The sequence below is a fragment of the Ctenopharyngodon idella genome, chromosome 17 (assembly GCF_019924925.1).
Source record: "Ctenopharyngodon idella isolate HZGC_01 chromosome 17, HZGC01, whole genome shotgun sequence".
In the NCBI taxonomy this organism is placed as follows: domain Eukaryota; kingdom Metazoa; phylum Chordata; class Actinopteri; order Cypriniformes; family Xenocyprididae; genus Ctenopharyngodon; species Ctenopharyngodon idella.
The window spans coordinates 6,059,948-6,082,087 of NC_067236.1; the positions used below are offsets into that span (position 1 = coordinate 6,059,948).

Here is a 22,140-nt window from a genome sequence, read left to right on the forward strand (position 1 = left end):
ACTAGTCGACCTAAAGCTTAAAGTGTCACGGCAGAGCATTAAAGTTGGGTAGTCGATTAGTCTGTGCAACCCCTATTTCAAATAAATGCTGTTCTTTTAAATCCTGAAAGAAAAATAAAATTAAACAGCACAACTGCAAATGATCAAATAAATGCAGCCTTGGTGAGCACAAGAGACTTTTTTTTAAAAAGACCCCAAACTTAGTTTACCATTACAGTACCTGATGGGCCGGTATGTCCATTGGGGAGGAGATGTCTGGTCTGTCGTGTTTTCGTTTGTCACGTTTGGATTTAAGTTTTAGAGACATCGACCCGCCATCAGGAGACTTCCCGCTCATCAATCCCATGATCCTCTTTGCTGAGATAGAGAAAGAATGTGATTGTCAGATAAACAAATAGGACGCCTGAGTATGACTCAGAAATGAAGTCTAGAATATGTCTAGACAGTCTATGGAATATGTCTAATCCTGACCTTTACTCCCAAGAAAGGTGGGAGAGCCCTGAAGAAAATCTCCAATCTTCTGGATCGTTTTGTCTTTTTTCCCTCTTTGGTTTGACTCCTGGGAGTTTGAGGGCTACGAGGAAGGAGAACAGAGTTCATCAGTCACTGTAATTACTCTATACTGCTAGGATCATGATTCACAACTCTTCCAATCAAAGTCTTTGAGTGTGTGATGCATTGACTCGAAGCCACTTTTTTTTCCCCCTCTTAACTCCACTGTCCATACTTCCTTCTACCTGATTTCTACCTTATTAAAACCTAATTATTCACATTGTTCTAGACCAGGGGTTTTCAAAGTGTGGGGCATGCCTGCATGTCGGGGAAGGTGCAGAGTAGGGCTGGGCGATAAGACAATGTCAGTCGATAGAGATTCTTCTATATAGATGATCTGTATGTAAATATATCGGTGCAGCACCAGACTTTTTAAACACGATAGAGCAGCAAAGAAACATGGATGAATGAGAAGAGCAGCGGGGCGTGCTTGATAATGAGTTATTAAAAGCACAATAAACCGTGAAAGAGAACCGAATTCGGTACTGACAGGCAGCTTACTGTGGCGCACATCCAAATTCAGTTCACTTTCCCTGCTTGTTGCACTTGAAAGGTCAGATACACACACTTATGTGTCAACATTCCAGTCTTGGTGAGTATTCACGTAAACAAAGTCAGTAATGTCTAAAGTGAAAGTAAACAGTTGGGTGAAATTATCATTAGCCTATATTGGATCCATGAATAAGGACTTAAAGTGACAGTGGTTAATGTTAATCAAACAAAAGAAAAAGAAAACATTCACTGCTCTTGACTGAATATCTTAATGGAAAAGTAGCGCATTGGAATAATAATAATAATAAAAAATGTGTTCTGTGTGAATGCTTTCTTTAAAAAAATGCTTGCTGTTTTCCCACTTATGTTGTCAGTTTATTTTATTATTGAGAGGAAAGCGCACAGCACACATTCATCTAACTGTCGCTCTCAGCAGTGTGGGCAGTGTTGGATGTTCGCTAACAGTATCCACCTTATTTTTAAACATGAAAGTAAGGAGTTTTCTGTGAATGTGTGAGATTTCGATTTATTAGCCGCACCCATTATAGAGAATATCAAAGTGCTGTGAACTGTAAAACTGTTTGCACTACAAACCAGCATGTTTATAATTAAGACTATACATTAAAATAATATGGTAAGAAATACTAGTTTGCAATATCAAGCAGCATAACAAGCTGTTTTGTACAGCTAAAAATAACCGTAAGTGAATGACACTGGAAGCCAGACACATTAAATTACAAATGGCCGTGCCCGCTGTTAACTGAAAAATAAAGTGGATATCGCTGCTCACGTCTTTCAAACTTCTTTTTACCCCTAAACGAAGAACAAAAAAAGAACTTTGTGGTGAGTATATGGTCCTTTACATAGCTTTATTATGAATCTGTAGCCTATATGTTATCCATATGGTGTAATTCATATTGGCTATGTAATTCTTACTATGCATAATTCTCATGTATGCTGTGTTAGAAGGGAAACCCACTGTCTTTGACTTTGAAAACCGCTGTTCTATATGAGAATCTCAGCATCACACTGTGAGATTGATTCCACTGGTCATTATCATAGAATACATTTCTTAATACCTTTACTTCAATATTAGAATGTTTTGTAACTCACCTCTTCCTGATGAGGTGTTAGGCGAGGAGTCATTCTACTCCTTGTATTCCTAATGTTCTCACTTTCCACCCCATCCTGAGGAATAGCAAAGTTGCAAGAGTAAACAAACATTTTAGAGTTAGGAAGGCTAACATAAATGCTTTGGTTTCTTTTAGGCCTGTTTCACACATTGTGTCTGCAAAGCGTGAGCAAAGCAACAACTTCAACAGCGGGCTTGTTTTGTGCTTTCACACTAACAGTGTTTCTGCTGTGTAACAGATCTATGGCTCTGTACAGTAATCAAAGTGATTTCTGGCTTATAAGATTAAATATTTATTGTAATAAATCCTACTATTTTATAAAATGGTTACCGGAAGTGAGAATTAAGAACATTACAAACTTGACCAGCTTGAAATCTGGACATCAGATTTAGCACTTCCGATTTTTATACAACACCGCTCAAATGTTTAAGGTCAGAAAGTTTTTTTTTTTTTTTTTTTTTTAAAGAAATGAATATGCATTAATTGATCAAACAAAGTGACAGTCAAGTATTATATTTCATATGCTGTTCTTTTGAACTTTTTTATTTAAAGAATCCTGACAAAATGTATCAGTGTTTCCACAAAATTAAGCAGCACAACAGTTTTCAACATTGATAATAATAAGAAATGTTTCTTGAGCAGCAATGTATTTGATTTCTGAAGGACCATGTGACAGTGAAGACTGGAGTAACGGGTGCTGAAAATTCAGCTTTGCCATTACAGAACTAAAATACATTTTAAAATATATTAAAATAGAAAACATTTAATTGAAATTGTAATACTATTTCACAATTTTACTGGAGTTTTAATCAAATAAATCTTTGGTGAGCATAAAGACTTCTTTCAAAAACAAACAACAACAACAACAAAAAAAATTGTTTACATGCAAATGGTCATAAATCTACATTGGACCCAAACCACAAAGTGTAGCTATAAATAGCCTGAATTCAGTCAGATTTACTGAATAAAAGGGTTCTAATCACTGCATGTGATTTTCTTTATTAACTGCAGAAAATGTTGAAAATGTGCTGTTAACCTGAGTTTAGTATGAATGCTGTAACCTCTGAATATGGATGTCAAAATTAATATGTGCAGTTCTCACACCACAGACAGTGAAACAGGCCTTATTTGAATCTCAATGCTTGGTTGTGATTGGTCATATAAAATGTGATGGAAGTTATGATCACTGATGAACTAGTTAAGGAAAAAACAATTACCCAGTCGCAGTGGTTAATTAACCCTCTTCTGATGTTCAGGTCAGCAGGCAAATTTACAATGTAAAATGCTAAATGCATATGGAGAAACACACAGCACTGAGTATCTGACTGATCTGAATCTTTAATCTTTACTGACAAAACACAAATTGGTTTCAGGTCAGCTGAAAAGAGTGGCGGTGAATTCTTGACACTGAAAACATCACAAACCCCTGAGGATTAGTTGACAGATCTAGTGCCAAGAGTGTGGAGTGCATTAAAGCATCTTTAATAAGACAGCAGAGCATCTGTCTGATCCCCCTCTTACACACATGCATGAACAAATACTACATGAAAAAAAATATTCAAATCTGCAGAACAAATAAATAATTCAGTCTGAAAGACTTCTTAGTCTCTCTCCAGTGACTCATCAGTTTTCAGTCTCTTTCTTTCTCTCTCTCCAACCTGTCTGCATTTTCCCTCCATCACTCCCTTCCTGTCACTATCCGTCTCTCTAGACAACAAGATTGCATCTGTGACATTGCATGTGACAGCCAATGCCACGCTCGTAACACCCGCTAGCCTAAACGGGGCGGACAAGGGCGGATCTCTGTCTGTCACACCTGTCACCTGCTCTCGGACTTGCAAGCTCGCATTAAGCGTAACTAATGCCCTGACTCCCAGGAACCTGCCAAGCCATTCACCATTCAAAAATCAAGACTGATGGCTTGTTCTGCAGTCAGATGCTGGTGTTTCCCTGCCATGAAATGGGAAAGTGTAATTACAATAATTCAGAGGTGTCGAGGGTGAACGTGTCACATGATTGCAATGATTTCCCCAATTATATGTGAAAAGTCATGACCTTGAGGATTTTGTGGATGAATGATGAATTATGGATCTATTTTAAGTTCTATAGAGCATTATCTCCCAAAGCCTTTGTCATTTATGCATCATGTAGAAAAAAAATGCCTGGTTACTGAGGGCATGGACAGCTCTTACAGGTAATATCACCATAATGGATCTGTAAAACCACATACTGTAGCAAAACCCGCTCCATTTACACACCCACCTTGATAGAAAGGTTATTATTTCTTTGATGCATCAAAAGCTTCAGGGATAATGACTCATAAGCTGCATTTCCACCATCAGGAACTCTAACCAAATGGCCCGGATAAAATGGTCACAATAACTTTATTAGGAACTTTAAAGTGTTAATAAGACTACTGGTAGTTGCAAATGTTTTAATTTCTGTATCTTTACACTTTATAGGTACTCTCTGTTCAAAGAGGTCTGGATTAGGCCATTTTCTACTTTTAATAAGTGAACTGGATGCCTTTAAAGTCAACATGAAACAGCATTTACAAACTTTACTTTTGTAATATGACATTTCAGAGTAAAACACAATATTCAATGAGAATAAAATAAATTTTACCGATCAGGAATAGACTGGATTGTAAAATCATTAACTGCTTAACTATTACATTGACTATAATTAAAACTGTTGCACAACCTTTAACAGTAGAGACTTCAAACTTGTGAACGGTAGTGTAACTACAGTATTTGGCTACTGGCTAACATCATGTCTGGCCTAGGTGATAGGAAATTCCTACACAATAAGACCAAGAATGTGTATTAAAGGAATAGATGACTCAATGAAAATTCTGTCATTAGATACGTTATTTTTTCTGTGGAACTGAAAAAAATATCTGAGGAATCATTAAGCAGCTCTATGCTGAAGATTTTGCACCATGGTAAACCTGATGCATTTTTGTCTGACATTAGACCAAAAATAATGATTACTGACATCCAACCTGCGCCACAAAGACTTGGAATACAGGTTTATCCTTTTTTCCCCTTCTTCTTTTTTTTTATTTGTATGAAGTACAGCTGCATTAAAAATCCTTAGAATTGTCCTTTTGTGTTCCACTGAAAAGATAACAGCATATGGGTTTGGAATGACATGAGGACAAGCAAATAACAACAGAATTTTCATTTTCGGTTCTTTTAAGAAAGTAGAGTCAATTTGGATTTCATGTTGATTTTAAGGACAAGCTCTGCCAGTATCTTATTTAATGGAACACTTACATCACACAGACTTACTCAAATTGATTTAGTGTGAAGGAAAAATACAGAGGGTAATAAGTAATAACATAATTAATGGATTTATACTTCTAATCTCCATCTCTGTGGATTAACCTGAGCAAATTAACATGACCCTAAGTGTCTGTCTTGGCTGTGAATGTTTGGTTCCAGACCATTAGGAGTCCTGAAGGTGGAAGAGCTGTTGTTGTAGTAGGATTAAACAGGAAGAAGGTACCTGAGGATTGGGTTCAGAGAAAGCTTTCTTTTTCACCATGCTGCTCCTGCCTCCTTTCTGCTTCAAGCGAACAAAAGCGCCATAAAAATAGTTTGTACCATTCAATTACAAAACTCTCCAACAATTAGCAGCTACAGAGCATGTGGAAGCGTGACTCTGTTGCCAGGGACAACTGGTGTGAGAGCACAAGATTCTTTGACAATAAGAGGTCACTTATTTTGAGTGAAGAGCACTCTTTTACTGTGCAACATAACATCTTCACTGCAGTGTTTTGAGAGAACAGCATGACCTACCCAGACTAGAGACTCTTAAGTGCATGGCTACCCTTATTATGTGTGATATAATAAAATGTTAACACCCTGTTTAGTCAGCATTTATGGTAGATTTGTATTCGTGTATTGGTAATCCCTTTGTCTGAACAATTCAATTAAATTTCCATAAACAGGTTTTAAAAATCTATAAACCTACTGTGGATTCTATAATTATTGTTATTGCTCCCAGAGTGTTTAAGTTGCCTGGAGAGAGTGTGTGAGGTTAGGCCAAGTCACACTCAACCACACACATAAATATATTCTCACACTCAGAACTATATGCTTAATAGGACTGCCATTTTGCTGCCCATGCAAAATGAACACTGATCGTTAAGTGCAAGTGAGCAAAATTAGAGCCTTGTTAATTACTAATTAGGACAATTACAGGGCTGCTGGCTATGCAGATTAGGTCAGCAGCAGATGGTCTACAGATTTTATGAAGAATTTTAATAATAATAATAATAATAAATATATTTATAAAAATTAAGGTTTTAAAGTAAATTAAATTAAACTAAAAAAAAAATCAACTAGAGAGGAAGAGGAGTAAACTCAGGGCCCGTCCACAAGGAGACGAGTTTAGCTGTATACGCAAAACTTTTGTATCGTATAGGCGTTTCGTCCAGACGGATCCGGCGTTTTCAGAAGGTGAAACCGCCAATTTTTGAAACCGGGTCCTAGAGTGGATAAATCTGAAAACGACGCCCTTTTCGTGTGTACAGCCAATCCATATATTTTGTGAAACGATGATGTCGACACGTGGGGTGATGACCCTAGTCAGACACCGCTAACAGCACAAAAAAGCAACAACATCAACAATAGCGGACTACATGCTTGTGTTTGTGCTGCACATGTGGTTTGTGGTTCATGTGCATGCTCCAAGTCTTATTCTCCATTTTTAGTGTATCTCTGTGGCAGAATTACAGAGCCATATACTGATCTGCCATGTATACTACATCGTTTTGAGTGGGTTTCAGTGGTTTCGTGTGTATACAAATATTTCTTGAGACGAGAAAAAAAAAAAAAAGATTGGATAGGGAAAGCTCTGGCTTCGTGTGGATGTAGCCTTGGTGTGATAAATCTGCACTAACATTCTACTAAATTTCCAGTGATTTTAAGGCTAGAAATTGAAAAGAGTAGCCATTTTGCTCAAGCACAAATTGATTGAAGGTCATTCCACTCACAGCACTTTATTCTAATTTGTGTGAACCAAGAACCATTTTCTAAACCTCCTCCATCCGAATCATTTCTCACCTTCTCCATCTCCCCGCTCTTCCTCTTGCGTGTGGGTCGGGAGATTTTAACAGTAACGGCAGAGTCTTCTCCCTGCCGCTTGAGAGCAAAACGATCCGGCTGCAGGGGGCTGAAGGAAATTTCCAGCTCAGGCCGTGGAAACCTGGAACGTCTGCCTGTTTCCGTGGAGATCTCTGATGAATCTAGCACCATCGGAAAGCTAGCGGATGAACTCTGCGACATGAAGATTATTATCATCAGCTTGATTATCAATCAATGGACTGAAAAATATGTGCATTAATATATTTAGTATAATAGTATATATTTTAGACACTTTTTTTTTTTATCAAAAATGAGCAAATGCAACAAATTCATCTAATGAGATGTAACATTAGAGGTGTCACAACAGGTAAACAGGTAGAGATTTTTTTTTTTAATTTACTGAAATTTCACTAAAATGTGTAAATAAAAGACTTAATGGAAAGGTTGTTGGAACTGACACCTAACTAACCTAAATGGTCAACTAACTGGCCAATCAGGCACAATCACTAGCCAAATGCTGATAACCCAAAAGCCTGAATGGATGATATAATGGTCTAGTAGAGATTTTTGGCATTATTTGTTAACATTCGTTAATGCATTAGGTATCATGAAATAACAATATTTTAACAGCACTTTTTAACTATGTTATGGTTCAAAAGTTTGTGGTCAGTAAGAATTTTTGAAAAAAGACTCTTCTGCCCATCAAGGCTGCATTTATATGATAAAAATACTGTTACAGTAATATTGTGAAATATTATTACAATAAAAAAAAAAAACCTGTAGTTTAATATATTTTAAAATGTAATTTATTCCTGTAATGGCAAAGCTGAATTTTCAGCATCATTATTATTTTAGCATCATCCAGTCTTTAGTGTCACGTGATCCTTCAGAAATCATTCTAATATGCTGATTTGATGGTCAAGTAACATTTCTTATTATTATCAATTTTTAAAACAATTGTGCTGCTTAATATTTCTGTGGAAACTGATACATTTTTTTAAGGATTCTTTAATGAACAGAAAGATCAAAAGAACAGCATTTATTTAGAAATATGTTGTAACATTATAAATTGCTTTATTATTCAGCAAGGATTTTAATGCGTAATAGTAAGAAAAAAAAAAAAAAAAAAAGAGAAATGTTACTGACCCCAAATTTTTTGAATGGTAGTGTTTACATATACTAATACATATTTAAAAATAATATTTTAAGTTTAAATGACTGAATTTTAAATTAATATTAATCTATTATGAACAAACATGAATTAACAGTGAAAAATATTTTAATAAATTAATATTAATCTAAACTAATAAAAAAAAATTAATTGTTAGTTCATGACACAACCTTCCGTGGTGTTTATCTCCACTGACAGATGGATTAATCAAAACTAAGAGAGATGAATATGCACTTTTGTGTAAGAATTGTCCAGAAAAACAAAAATTGTTAATCTGCTATTGCATAAAACAGGTACAAACTAAAAGGGGGCGGGGGAACAGATTGTAATTGTGATTAAACATGTTCACAATGATATGATAAACAGGTAGGTTGTATTTCTGTTTTACCTGACTGGTGACAGATCCTCTGGTTGTGCTCATTTGTTTGAGCGTACTGGTGTTCAGAGGCTTGACATCAAACAGTTCTTCTTCCATCGTCTAGCACAGCAATTAAGAGTCAATAAACATCCCTCACTCTACATCTAATTACCAACTCAATTTAATTACACAGCTATGTCTAATAAACAACACATGTCACCTCAGGTTGGTACAAATTTATATTGAGAACTCCCTGAATGAATACATGTGTACAAATCAGTTTGGGGATACGATTCTTTGGAAGACATTGATGTGCCAAGAAGTAAAAAGTAATTGAGGCCAGTTTCTAGTCTACCGACTATAATTATACAATAGAATCCATATGAAAGCTCTATTCATATAACTCTCAGTTCCTCCTAGCATACAGAGAACTAAGCTCATCTGAGGTGAATTATATAAAATAAAAATGATCGTTTGAAGGACAAGGCCACACTTTACTTAGCAGTGTTTTGTACAAATTTCAAAATGCTGTCTTTTTGACAACATCCAGAGTAAAGCCACTTCAAATTACATTCTTGGTCTTTTGACAGTGATTATATTTGTCATACGCAGACTCTAATGAATCAAAGGTAATGGGTGAATTAGTAGTAATACGACACGTGTGTATGACCTGGGTAGATGAGTTTCTGTGAAGTCTGCTGTCTATGACACTGACACTGAGCTGTTCCTTCAGTTTCTGGATCTCTGCGTCCTTTGCAGCCAGCTCTCCCTGCAGTGCCTCAGTCCTGCTGTCCTCAGTGACCTCCTGGGACAGAGACAGAATGTTAAAGTGTTAAATGAATTATAGAACAATATAGCAAACAATTAAGTAGTAACAGCTATTAGTTTAATTTTTGCTGTTTAACCATTTCAGAAACTACTTTTTCAGTAAAACTATTGTTGACAATAAGGTTCTGTGTGTATACATCACATCCAGATGACTTATTGTCACATAGGCTACATCATTAGGCCTCCAAATATATTATTATATTTTTTTAACTGGACAGTAATCCCATTCAGCTTTAGTCCGTCTAAAAATAACTTCTGAATTGTATGTCATTTTTATTAGATTTGCTTGGCTTCAAAAGAGCAGTATGGCTTTTTGAAGTTCTGCTGATACGAGTGATATGAAACTGTAACGCAGTAAACAAATCTGGACTTCATAGTCATACAGTTACAGAAAATTAACTCTTAGAATGTCTGTCAATCAATCAGAATCAACCATTCAGCACTGTTGAACACGACGACACTGCTATCATACTTTCCTACATGCACCTGTACTGCCACTGAGTGAATTACCCCAGGAATTATTAAATAATATCTGAATTAACCATGCTTTCATATCAAGTAATTTAATTTTGAACAACAAACAGATGAATGTGGAGAACGTGCGGAGAAAATACCTGAAACGTGTGGAGAAGATACATGAAAATGTAACTTGCTTCATTGTAATGTACATGACATTAAAATAAATAGTCGCCATTAAAATTTGTATAATTATGATAAATATCAGTCACTCAATTTTTTAGAACACTGACAATTTTTTTTGCTCATTGTTATAACTTGCTCACTGTTATAAACTTTAAAGGGGTGGTTGATTGTATTTCACTTTTTTAACTTTAATTAGTGTTTGGACTACAACGAGATTCTTCCCGGGTTAGTGACATCACTTACCCTAAAATTTACATAAACCCCGCCCCCAAGGACACGCAACATAGGGGTATGTTATTGCAATACAGTACGTAACACAAATGCAATAGCATGTCATAAAATCAAGATGACAACATAAGTTATAACTGTTTAAACTATAAACTATACCTGTTCTGTCTTCATGCAGCATATATTCTCTGGCTCTGTAGGCATCTTACAACACTTCCCACATGAGCAATTTATAGATTATCATGACAGAATATGCTAATGAATGAATTTAAGATATCCCACATCAGCTACATAAATTAAGCAACTAACCATTCAGAAACGTCCTGTTGCATTCTACATGTTGTCACTTCTTCTTGAGTCTCTCCATCATTGTCCAACTCAGGTTTGAAAATAAAAGGATGAACAGTTTCTGACATTTTCAGTGAGTCTGCCTGAGGTAATCGGTGCTGCTAACAGTACTATGTGCTAACACAAGCTGTTAACACTTCTCCGCCCTCTTTTTGGGAACAGCAGCTCATTTGCATTTAAAGGGACACACACCAAAACAGAGTGTTTTTGCTCACCCTCAAAAAGTGACAAATTTAACATGCTATAAAAAATTATCTATGCGGTATTTTGAGCTAAAACTTCACAAACGCACTCTTGGGATATCAGAGACTTATTTTACATCTTGTAAAAGTGGCATTATATGACCTTTAAAGTGTGCGTGAACTGGAAGCTGCAAATGACTTTAAAAGAAACACTAGTAAAAAAACAAGTCTTGATAATTCCTGGTATGTTATTGGTTGATCCAAAGTCTTGATTTGGATGATGCATCTACCGGTTTCAATTAGGTTTAAAATGTGCTTTTATATATCAGACAATTACACTACCATTCAAAAGTTTGGTGTCCATAATATTTGTAAATATTTTTGAAAGAAGTCTCTTATGCTTACCAAGGCTGGATTTATGTAAGCTGAAATACAGTAAAACACTGAAATATTATTACAATTTAAAATAACTGTTTTCCATTTTAATATATTTTAATATGTAATTTATTACTGTGATGGTAAAGCTGAATTTTCAGCAGCAATTATTCCAGTTTGTAGTGTCACATGATCTTTCAGAAATCATTCTAATATGCTTATTTGGTGCCCAAGAAAAAATTCTAATTATGATCAATGTTGAAAATGGTTGTCCTGCTTAATATTTTTGTGGAAACCGTGATACATTTTTTTTTTTTTTCAGAATTTGTTGATGAATAGAAAGTTCAAAAGAACAGCATTTATTTGAACATCATTAATGTCTTAACTTTCACTTTTAATCAATTTAATGCATTCTTGTTGAATTAAAGAAAAAAAAAAAATCGTACTGCCCTCAAATGTTTTAAAGAGTTTGTGTAGATGGTGAAATCTGTAACCGAAACTTCACTGACCTCTGGTGTTTGGGGGGTGTTACTGGACTGTAGGATCTTGATCTGTTGGTCTTTCTCTGCATTGGATGTGATGAGTTTCTTCAGCTGAACCTCTAGAGCTGAGACAAGTGTGTCTCTCTCTTTTCTCCAGCTTTCCATCTCTTCTTCACGAGCAGCAAGACGTGTGGCCAGAGACTCCTAATTGACATGTATCAAGACAGTCATTCTCTCTTTAACTAAAAATACATGTCTGATGTTGTCTCTGGAAACACACACTGCTCTTTACCATTTCAGCCTGTTGGCGGGCATGCCGTTCTCGATCATCAGCGAATCGTCTCATGTCTTGGTTCCTCCTCTCCTCAGCCTCTTTAGCCTGACCAATCAGAACCAACTTCTCCTCCATCCACTTCCTGCGCTCTGCCTGGTGCTTCTCATTGGCTAGCTACAAACATGAAAGCAGAAGAACCAAACTGTAAGACCATGAGCACACATTTTCTCTTAGAGTTGAAGAGAAATTGAGAAAACATCTGGACACTAGACCTGTAAGCTCTCCTGGGCCTGAGTGGTCTGTTGTCTGGCCTGTAAAATGTCATCAGAGATGGGTCTAGAATCTCTCCTGTTCCTCTGTGCAGGGAGAATTTCTCTCAACCTCACCAATTCTGGAAATAAATACAGTGAGGTCCATAAGTGTTAGACCATACTGAAAAACTGGGATTCAATATCTATTGATCCCATAAATATAAAGGTTTTTGATTTTAAAGGTTTTAAAAAAACAAAATAATTTTATGATGAACAAGTATTAGGAATATTTGAGATTCTGCACTTATTCTATTCACTGTCAAATAAATAATTTTAAATTGTTGCACAGAATTTTTTATATATATATTTTTTTACAATTACATTACAAATTAAAGCTGCAAGCAGTGATGAAAGGGCCCTCGCACCTGGGCTCACCGCCACCCGGTGGCCTTAGGAAAACTGTGAACAGTGGGTAATATTCATTTAAGCGGATAAATAGAGGAGAAATATGGCAAAGTCATTTTGATGCACCACACTTCCTGCTGCCAGCAGGTGGCGCTTTGACTATAACTGAATTTTGCCATGTAGATGTCATCAGGCCAGGACTATTATCAAACATGTGAAGTTTGGAGCAGATCGGATATTGTATGCCTGAGTTGCAACAACTTCCTGTTTCGTGGCGTTAATCGCATACATTAGCACTTAGCCAAGTGTTGCATGATTTAACCTGTTTCTAGTATGTTTGGTACTTCGTGGTATATTTAAATGTGTTTCTGGGAGTGAATTACAAAAACTCTAGATCTTCGCAATTTAACGTCGCAAAGGCCTTTAGATTAGACTATACAAATATGATGTTGATCTGATTAAAGCTGAAGGAGAAGTTTGTTAAAGTACAACGTCTGGAAATGGCAAAAACTGCAAAAATTTTGCAGAGAAAATTCTAAATATCTCACTTCCTGTTGGGTTTTTAGATTTTGCACCCAGGGACTTTTTTGTAGGTATTGGGCTGTTACATGTGTACCAAATGTCATACTTGTACGTGAAACGTAGCGTGAAGGGCGCTTAATTGAAATTTTGTAGGTGGCGCTATCGAGCCATTTGGCCACACCTAATTCTGAAACCCATATCAGACGTACATTTTGTCCACTTCTGATGCGTGTGCAAAGTGTCATGAGTTTTCAAGCACGTTTAGGCCCTCAAAAATGTGATTCATTTCGGAAGAATAATTGAAGAATAATTGACCGAGCAATTACAATAGGGTCCTCACACCATCGGTGCTCAGGCCCTAATAAGCAACACTCTGAAATACATTTGTCATATATACATTTTACATTTTTTCTGTGTATAATCCTTTTTTATTGAACGATATATTATTAAATGTATCATGAATTCAATATTGTCCATGTAATCTCATACCCTGAGTGAGCTCATTTATCTGAGTCTCTCTGTTGTCCAGCTCCAGGTCCAGCTGTGTCTGTGTTTCCTCCTGTTCTGTCAGAGCTAAACGCATGTCTTCAATAACACGCTCACGCTCTTGCAAATCTACAGAAACCATCAACAAACATAAGATTCATTACTGTGTTGACACGCATTTAATTAAACACTTAAAAATAAGTGGAATCCATTATTGCACACACTTATGCAGATGTAAGTAAACAAAAGAAACCTTTGCATGTTTTCTGATAGAGCAGCAGATTCTCATCTGACTTAGATTCAGAGGATCGTTCCTGTTTTAGAAGAAAGAGAAAATATTCAAGTCACATGACAATTTCAGTAAACATTTCTCTCTCTCTGTGGTTATAGGTAATCACTGGATGGTGCTTACAGCTTTCAGCTGGTTGATGATGCGGTCCCTGTTGGCGATCTCCTTCTGGAGCTGCGCTTTCGTCTTTTCTAGATCACTGAGCTTCAGTCGTAGAGATTTCTCAGAATCTCGCATGGAGGAGATCTATATCAAACAACGTAAGGAGTTTTAGCACAGGTCAGCAAAAATTCAAGCTCTGACATGTTTCAGACCAGATGGTAAAGACTTTAAATGAGTGAATGGTGAGTTCTCACCTCTTTCTGGACCTGCTGAATCTGTTTCTTTGAGTCACAGAGTTTTTCCCGAAGATCTGATGAATCATCTTCCCTTCTGCGCAGATCAACAGCTAGACTGCTCATCTTACACTCGCTAGTTTTAATCTCCTCCTTTAACCTGAGAGATGAAAAACCACATATACACAAAATGAATTACAATGAAACAAAAGTACTGATAAATTGTTGTCTGATTAAATTTCAGCATCATTAAACAATGTGTTTTTGGCCGATTAAGAGACGTTTTTTTCTTTCCCTTTGGTTGGTACCAGATTTTACTTTTTTTTCCAGTGAAGTCTGGTTGGTTAGGGCTGGAATCGAAAAGTAATCAAAACCGAAATTCAGAACCTCTAACCAACGTAATTTCCCATGATGGTTATTTTGCTTTTTTAATCCTGTTAATACTTCCCCCTTTAAAAACATACTACCACGTGTGTAGTCACGTGACTCTGCCCCGTCCAGTCAGCGGCATGGAAGCAACACGGAGGCGAACTCAAACTCAAAAACTGACACGCAAGTGAGATCACTTTCACTTGCATCTTCACTAAACTTTGTCAATTGTATGTGTTTCAAGGCTTGCCAGTTTGGACATTCAAGCAATTTTAGACCATCGGATGTCATTATATTGAGCTACTGCGATGATGCATTGTGGCACACGAACACTCATTCAGACTGTAGTTGCACATCACGTGAAGATCGCTACACATAGAGAGGAGCACAGAAACTCATTGGCGGCAAGCAGTCAAGCGGCGTCTTCACGATAGTCAAAGTGTTGTCTTAACGGTAAGTTGCTAACTAGTTTGTGAAATGCATAACTTACTGTAAAGTTAATAAATAAATAAGTTTCCTTTTTCAATATAAATCCTTCCAAATATAACATTAGCCCCGTCGCTTAAAACTGCCATGTCACTCATGCACATCACATCGCTCACATCACATATCCTAAATTAGCAAAGTTTGTCAGTACAGTCAGTTAACGTAGCAGATTGAAAAGTATCTTTCTGCAGTCCAATAGACCGCGGTGCGGTGGTGGCTTGAGTCTGCTGAATGGTGATTTAACGCTACGTTGTCACCTAGTCGGTGAAACGTGCTGCTATAAAGTAAATAAACATGTCCCCATCTTTTACTCTTACAACGAGCTTATCATACTCATTTGCTACATTAGTAGGATTTCCACGATGCAGAAAACGTGGTCGAAATCACAGAATCCAGTCATAAAACGGATTTTACTGTATAACACGGAATTTGTCATATTTTTGATGAATAAATAAAAAACAGGTCAGAACACTTAAATCAAATTGCGATGTAGACTAGTGTCTGTGAATATTAAACTGCAAAAAGACTATTTAAATATGATCCTCATGTTCTGCATGTTCATTTGATTAAGTTGATGACCAGAAAATAAGCCATTGACTGCATAAACCTGCCCCTGATGGATTGGCAGTAGGTTGCTTGCCCTACACAGTTACCTTGCTTATTTTCTTAATTCAAGTTATATATATATATATAGTTCTATTTGTGTTGTAAAGTTATTTATAATAATTGAAGTTTACTGTTCAGTGCACTGATGCCAGGCTTATTTTGGATAATAAAGTTTATTGTTAAATTGTTAAATACCCTGCCTTCATTACATATCTTTATCACGTCAGTATAAAGTGTTTGATCACCACATTTGAGTGATTATTACAAAAAATGTGTTTATGTATATATTCTGTTTATGTATATATGGTATTCAATATACAGTGTGTGGGAAGTGTGTCCAAACTTTTGACTGGTACTAAACTATAAAATACACATAAAGAATATTGGCCGATATATCGATATCGGACTTTTTTTACTTCCTAATATCAGTATCGGCCCCAAAAAACCCATATTGGTCGGGCTCTAGATAAAATAACTGCTGAAGGTGAGCTATGATGTCAGAGCACTCTTTCATTAGGAAAAAATACCCCACCTTTAATAGTCAAGCATATTTACAGTACAAACCTTGTCAGTGAACTATGAGGCGCAAAAAACCCCAAAACAACAAAAACAACAACTAAATAATCGTTCATTAATCATAATTGAGGTCAATTAATTGAGATTTTGATTTTAGGTCATATCGTCCAGCCCTAATATTGGTATTATATCACCCACCCTGTTCTCTAGTTATTGGCATCAGCTTATGAAAAATCTATGTTGGTCAATCACTAGTTAAAAGCTTTAAAAATAGACTATTAATCTGACAGAATGGACTACACATAATCCTGATTACGAATATGCTTTTCTTGTCGTGCTTTGTTCAGAAAGAACAAACAACAAAAAAGGCTTTCAAACTACCAAAATAAATCATTGTCTTTTTGTGTGTTGGATGATAATTAATCCATCAAAAGCAGCAATCTTGTGCAATATCTTTGACAAATCAAGCAAGATACTGAATTTCAGCCAATGAGGAACAAAATTTCTCAAACCGTGTAATGCTCTCCTGACGTTCAAACAAATCATCAGTGTTTATACCAAAGCTGCTAATGCCTAACACCATTAAAGTCTGTTCCAAAGACATACATCTTTGTTTACTAAGAATCAACATTAAACAGTAATTTATTTCAATTCTAAGGACCATTTACAGGTGAACTGTCACCAAACTAAATTGTAATATAACACATTACAATTTTAATATTTTACATATTTTTTTTATATTACACTACCATTTTAAAGTTTGGGATTGGTATTATTTTTAACAAATCTCTTATGCTCACCAAGACTGCATTTATTTGATCAAAACTACAGTAAAAACAGTAAAACTGTGAAATATTATTACAATTTAAAACAACTGTTTTCTATTTTAATATGTCAGAAAATTAATTTATTCCTGTGATGGCAAAGCTGGATTTTCAACAGCTATTATTCCAGTCTTCAGTGTCACATGATCCTTCAGAAATCATTCTAATATTATTAATGTTTAAAATAGTTGTGCTACTTGATATTTTTGTGGAAACCGTGAAACTTCTTTGATGAATAGAAAGTTCAAAGAACAGCATTTATTTGAAATAGATTTATGTAAAAGTCTTTACTGTCACTTTTGTTAAATTTAATGCATCACTGCTGAATGGCAAGTATTAATTTCTTTTTAATGGTATTGGATATAGATAAAATTTATGGAAAAAATACAAAAATAGTGAATTATATGTTTGGCAATGCTAATTAAGAATTAAATTGGACTGACTTTGAATGGTGGTTTAATGTGACTTGTGTTTTAGGAAACTGTATTATAGTTCAGGAGAAAAATAACTGACCGGTTGATCTCTTCTTGTCTCTTCTGTAGCTCTGCATCTTTCTGAGCGATGGCCTCCTCTGCCACAGCCAGAAGCTCTCTCCTTCTCTCCACCTCCCTCCTGCGAGCCTCTTGCACCGCTTGTGTCTCCTCCTCCTCCAGACGATCCTGCGCTTCCTTCAAACTTTTCTGCAGCACTGAAAGCTGACCCTCTTTTGATGCTAGAGCTTTCTCCTTCTGTGCAAGTTCAGCCTCCTTTTCAGACAGCATATTTATTTTGCTATCGATCTTCCTGCTTTTAGATCCAAGAGGAGTGTTAGGGTTTGTCAGCCCCACCTCCCCATCTTTAAGCCCCTGCTCTTTAGACAGAAGTGAAGTATCTTCCTCCTCCTCCTCTTTCTGAAGACATCTGACCTTCTCCTCTAGTTCAGCTTTGACACCATAAAGGGTGGCGACCTTAGCCTGCAATTCAGTGTTGACTTTTTTGAGGTCATCATAGTCAGCTGATGTGTTTTTAGACTGAAGCAAAGCAAAGCTTTCTGCTTCTTGTTTCAGAAGTGTAATTTCCTGTTCAAGAGTCAAGATGTGTTTGTTCTTTTCTCCCAGTTCATGATCTTGCTTAGCCATTTGTGATTTGGCAGCAGAAAGTTCTTGATACACATCTTTTAAAAGTTCTGTAGTGTTGCTATATCTGGACACAACTTCTACCTTCAAATTCCTGCAATCCATGGCCGTTGCCACAGGTTTGGTTTCCAAGGATGTCTGAAACAGCTTCTCTGGTAGAATATGATCCTGTGAAACTCTTTCTTCCAGTTTAGATTTCAGATCCTGTATGCAAACTTCTAATGTGTGGCATTCCTGCTCCAGATCTGTGATCTGCTTGTCTTTTTGTTTGGATTCAGCAAGGCAACACTCCAGCTGACCTTTGACCTCAAGAAGGGCGGAGTCTTGATACCCATTATCTGCAACACCATCTTGGACTTTTAAGTCCTCCAGGGGACCTATAGACAATGGTGATCTTTAGAAACACTTAAAAGACATTTATAAACATTTTTATATTGGTGATGTGTCAGTGTGATATGCAATAATACAATATTTATGTGTATGTGTGTGTGCTTGATATAAATTGTTTTAATTTAAATATTGCTTTAACATTCAAATTAGTTTGGTACAACCAGGCATTCCACATTTATTGCTACTGGCCTAGCAACAAAGCCAGTAATTAATTTTATCTAAAATGCACTAGTCTTTACTTGCACATGGGGCGTACAATTAATTTTCAATTTGATTTCATTCTGAAGATGAAAGAGGGGCATTTAAATGTGTAATCACTCAGTCTGAAAGCCTCCTGTTTATACACAGGAAGCACCTCATGTGTGACTGGGATGCTTTGATACTATAATAACATTTCTCTTACTCTCGTTCTTTTTTTATATGAAAGTGGGAGTATATTTTGCCCCCCTTATATGGCTTACAGTGTTTTTGTACAATGTTCTCCATGTGTAAAATAAATATACTTCTTTATTCAGTTGAGCTCATAAAAACAATACACTTCACAGAAGTACTTTTGAGATACAGGGCTTATCATGCCCTGTGGTAACTTTTTCTAAAAACACATTTATTATGATTATTTCTTTATGCTTGAAAGCCTTTTTCGACCGTGGAGGTATCGTCGTCCTTTGACCCGATTCTCTCGGCCGGCCCCTCTGGTTGTGACAAAAGCTGGAAGGCACTTTTCAGCACCTGGGACGGAGTCTATACCTTTCTTGAGTGGGGGCTGTCCATCAAGGCCCTCCCCTTCCTGACGCCGCTTTCTGGTTTCAGTCTGTAAGCTGGGCCGCTGCTGTGAGCAGGTACAATTGCGTTTAAGCTGGATGATCTCCTTTTTGATGGAGTCGATTTGTGTTCTCTAGAAATCCACAACAAAAGAAAAAAAAAAAAAAATGCTAAAATTTGACAATGACAATGGGCTGTCAAGCTCCAAATAGGACAAACACCATGAAAGTATAAGTTAATAATGATAGAATTTTCATTTTTAGGCAAAATATTCTTTTAACCATTACCAAAAGATACACTACTGTTCAAAAGTTTGGGATCAGTAAGATTAGATTTTATTTTATAAATTATTAATTTAAATCACTTTTATGCATTTAAAACTTTATAAAGTTTTCCATTTCACATAAATGCTGAAACAATAAATTAAAAAAAGCAGCACAACTGATATTAAGCAGAAAAAAAAAAAAAAAAAAAAAACTGTTTTCAACCTTGATAAATGTTTCTTTAGCACCAAATCAGCAGCATATTAGAATGATTTCTGAAGGATCATGTGACACTGAACTTTGGTATAACAGTTGCAGTAAATTCAGCTTTGCCATCACAAGAATAGATTACATTTTAAAATATATTAAACTAGAAACAGTTAACTGCAAAAATGAAGCAATATTTCACAATATTGCTGTTTTTAATATATTTTTGATCAAATAAATGCAGCCTTGGTGAGCATAAGAGACTTCTTTCAAAAACATTTAAAAATCTTACCGACCCCAAATTTTTGAATGGTAGTGTACATCCAATTATTTTGGACATTTGAAAAATGTCTAGATGTTCACACTCACATCCTGAGCCGTGTTTTCTACATGTTGGTCAAGAGCTGTCTGGAGTTTAGAAACCATCTCATCCTTCTGTCTGCACATTTCACTCAGATCCCATTCCCTTTGCCTGTGGCTCTCCAGAGCCTAAAAGCAGCAGAACAAGACACAACTTCACTACAGGACTTTTTACAAATTCTGAAGAAAATAAGTGGCGCTTGCAAAACTCGCAGTGATGCATAACTTTGCAGTCTGGACTTCATATTGCATGTTAAAATGGCAGAGGTCTTTTACAATGGCGGTTTTACCTTCTTCACTTCCTCCAGTTCACCTGACAGTCGGCTCTGGGTTTCCAGCTCTGTGAGGGATTATGGGGCTTGGTGTTAGATCAAGCGATTAGGAAGCCTGGTAAGTTGGAGTATGAACACTAAGCAAGTGTATGTGGTTATGGTTTTACAGTAAATGCATCTGTCTCTCATAATACAGGGTTCCCACACCTTCTGGCCAATGAATTTCCATAACTTTTCCAAAGAAATTTTTTTTTCGTCCTCACAAAAAGCATTTTCTAGCTGAAGAATATTAGAAAAATTCTATGACCTTTTAAGACTTAATAAAACTTCTGGAAGGGAAAAAACATTTTGAAATTTCCTGATATTTACAGGTTCTCCAGAACATTGGGAACCCTAAATTGCGAAAATATTTTAAGGGATAAGGGATACACAACATATTTTTGTGGAAGTGTGCAGGTGGAAATTTGGTGTATGTTAAATCATCTGTAATGGTTTCTCACCCTTTGATTTGAGTGACAGCTGATTCTGAGTTTCACTGAGCAGTTCTGAAAGTTCTGTGACCTTGTTCTCAAGGTCATGCAGCGTTGAAGAGTCTCTAGGGTTAGAGGTCACCAAGCAAGACTGGGCAGCCTGGGCATCCTGTCTGATTTCAGCCAGGTCATTGCTCATAGAGTCAAGCATGCTGTCTAGAGAGACATGGTTCTCCTCCTACACACACATACACACACAAATTCACAACTGCAATTACTATTCACAAAAGAAGTATGATCATCTTTCAAAGTCTTTATATAACAGGGCTCCAGACTGCAACCAAATGGTCACATTTGCGACCTTTTTTCTCGCTGGTACGAGTACATTTTGTTAGAGGTTGCATTCAAATTTGGCCCAGAATTCTCTGTCATAAACGTAGAAACCAGGAGAAACGCCATAAACGAACAAATTATAGAAGGCTTTTCAGTCCACAAATCACCAACATTCACCATGAATTTAATGTAGTAACTGTAACCATGGTATTGTGGCAGAAATAGTCCAATGTTTTTACATTATTAATTTCAGGGTTCATACAACCTTTTGAGAGTGAAATTCAAGCACTTTAAGGAATTTCAAGTGCTTAACACTTTTTCCAGCACTTCAAAGCTCTAAATATAATCAAATTTAACTGTTATTTTTAATGTGATGACCAAAATGTTTTTTTCCCTCTATAAAAACTAGGTATTTACATGTTAATGTTGTTAATCAAAGTTAATTTTATCTGCATCTCAGCTCAAGCTCAGTGCTTTACTATCAACTGTGCATTTACAAGAAATAACATTACACTATGTTCCAAATTATTATGCAAGTGACATCAGTAGGATTTCAGTACACTAAACATTCAGATTTTAGTTTTTCAAAGAAAGTGTTTGTTTGTTTTATTTCTCTATGCCTTTTTAAGATAGCATCACTGATATGTCACTTGCATAATAATTTGGAACACAGTGTATTAGCTACTGCACTTATTAACACAAAAGGTAATTTATCATTAAA

At 36.2% G+C, this 22,140-nt stretch overlaps 1 protein-coding gene across 4 annotated transcripts in view; it reads right to left on the reverse strand.

The window, feature by feature from the left end:
* Window positions 1–22,140, reverse strand: part of kif20ba (kinesin family member 20Ba) — a 31,220-nt gene that overhangs the window by 2,293 nt on the left and 6,787 nt on the right. For 2 of the 4 annotated variants that reach the window (XM_051868779.1, XM_051868780.1), the window contains exons 16-34: window positions 21,117–21,324; window positions 20,635–20,684; window positions 20,354–20,473; window positions 19,500–19,647; window positions 17,761–18,739; window positions 14,468–14,606; window positions 14,235–14,357; window positions 14,076–14,136; window positions 13,826–13,951; window positions 12,431–12,549; window positions 12,177–12,332; window positions 11,912–12,088; window positions 9,470–9,604; window positions 8,830–8,919; window positions 7,250–7,462; window positions 5,688–5,747; window positions 2,158–2,232; window positions 472–574; window positions 221–357 (exon numbers count right to left, since the gene is read on the reverse strand). In XM_051868779.1, the coding sequence (XP_051724739.1) occupies window positions 221–357; window positions 472–574; window positions 2,158–2,232; window positions 5,688–5,747; window positions 7,250–7,462; window positions 8,830–8,919; window positions 9,470–9,604; window positions 11,912–12,088; window positions 12,177–12,332; window positions 12,431–12,549; window positions 13,826–13,951; window positions 14,076–14,136; window positions 14,235–14,357; window positions 14,468–14,606; window positions 17,761–18,739; window positions 19,500–19,647; window positions 20,354–20,473; window positions 20,635–20,684; window positions 21,117–21,324 (3,219 nt within the window). The remainder of the gene's footprint in view (window positions 1–220; window positions 358–471; window positions 575–2,157; window positions 2,233–5,687; window positions 5,748–7,249; window positions 7,463–8,829; window positions 8,920–9,469; window positions 9,605–11,911; window positions 12,089–12,176; window positions 12,333–12,430; window positions 12,550–13,825; window positions 13,952–14,075; window positions 14,137–14,234; window positions 14,358–14,467; window positions 14,607–17,760; window positions 18,740–19,499; window positions 19,648–20,353; window positions 20,474–20,634; window positions 20,685–21,116; window positions 21,325–22,140) is intronic. The other 2 variants (XM_051868781.1, XM_051868782.1) reach the window with 2 other exon arrangements.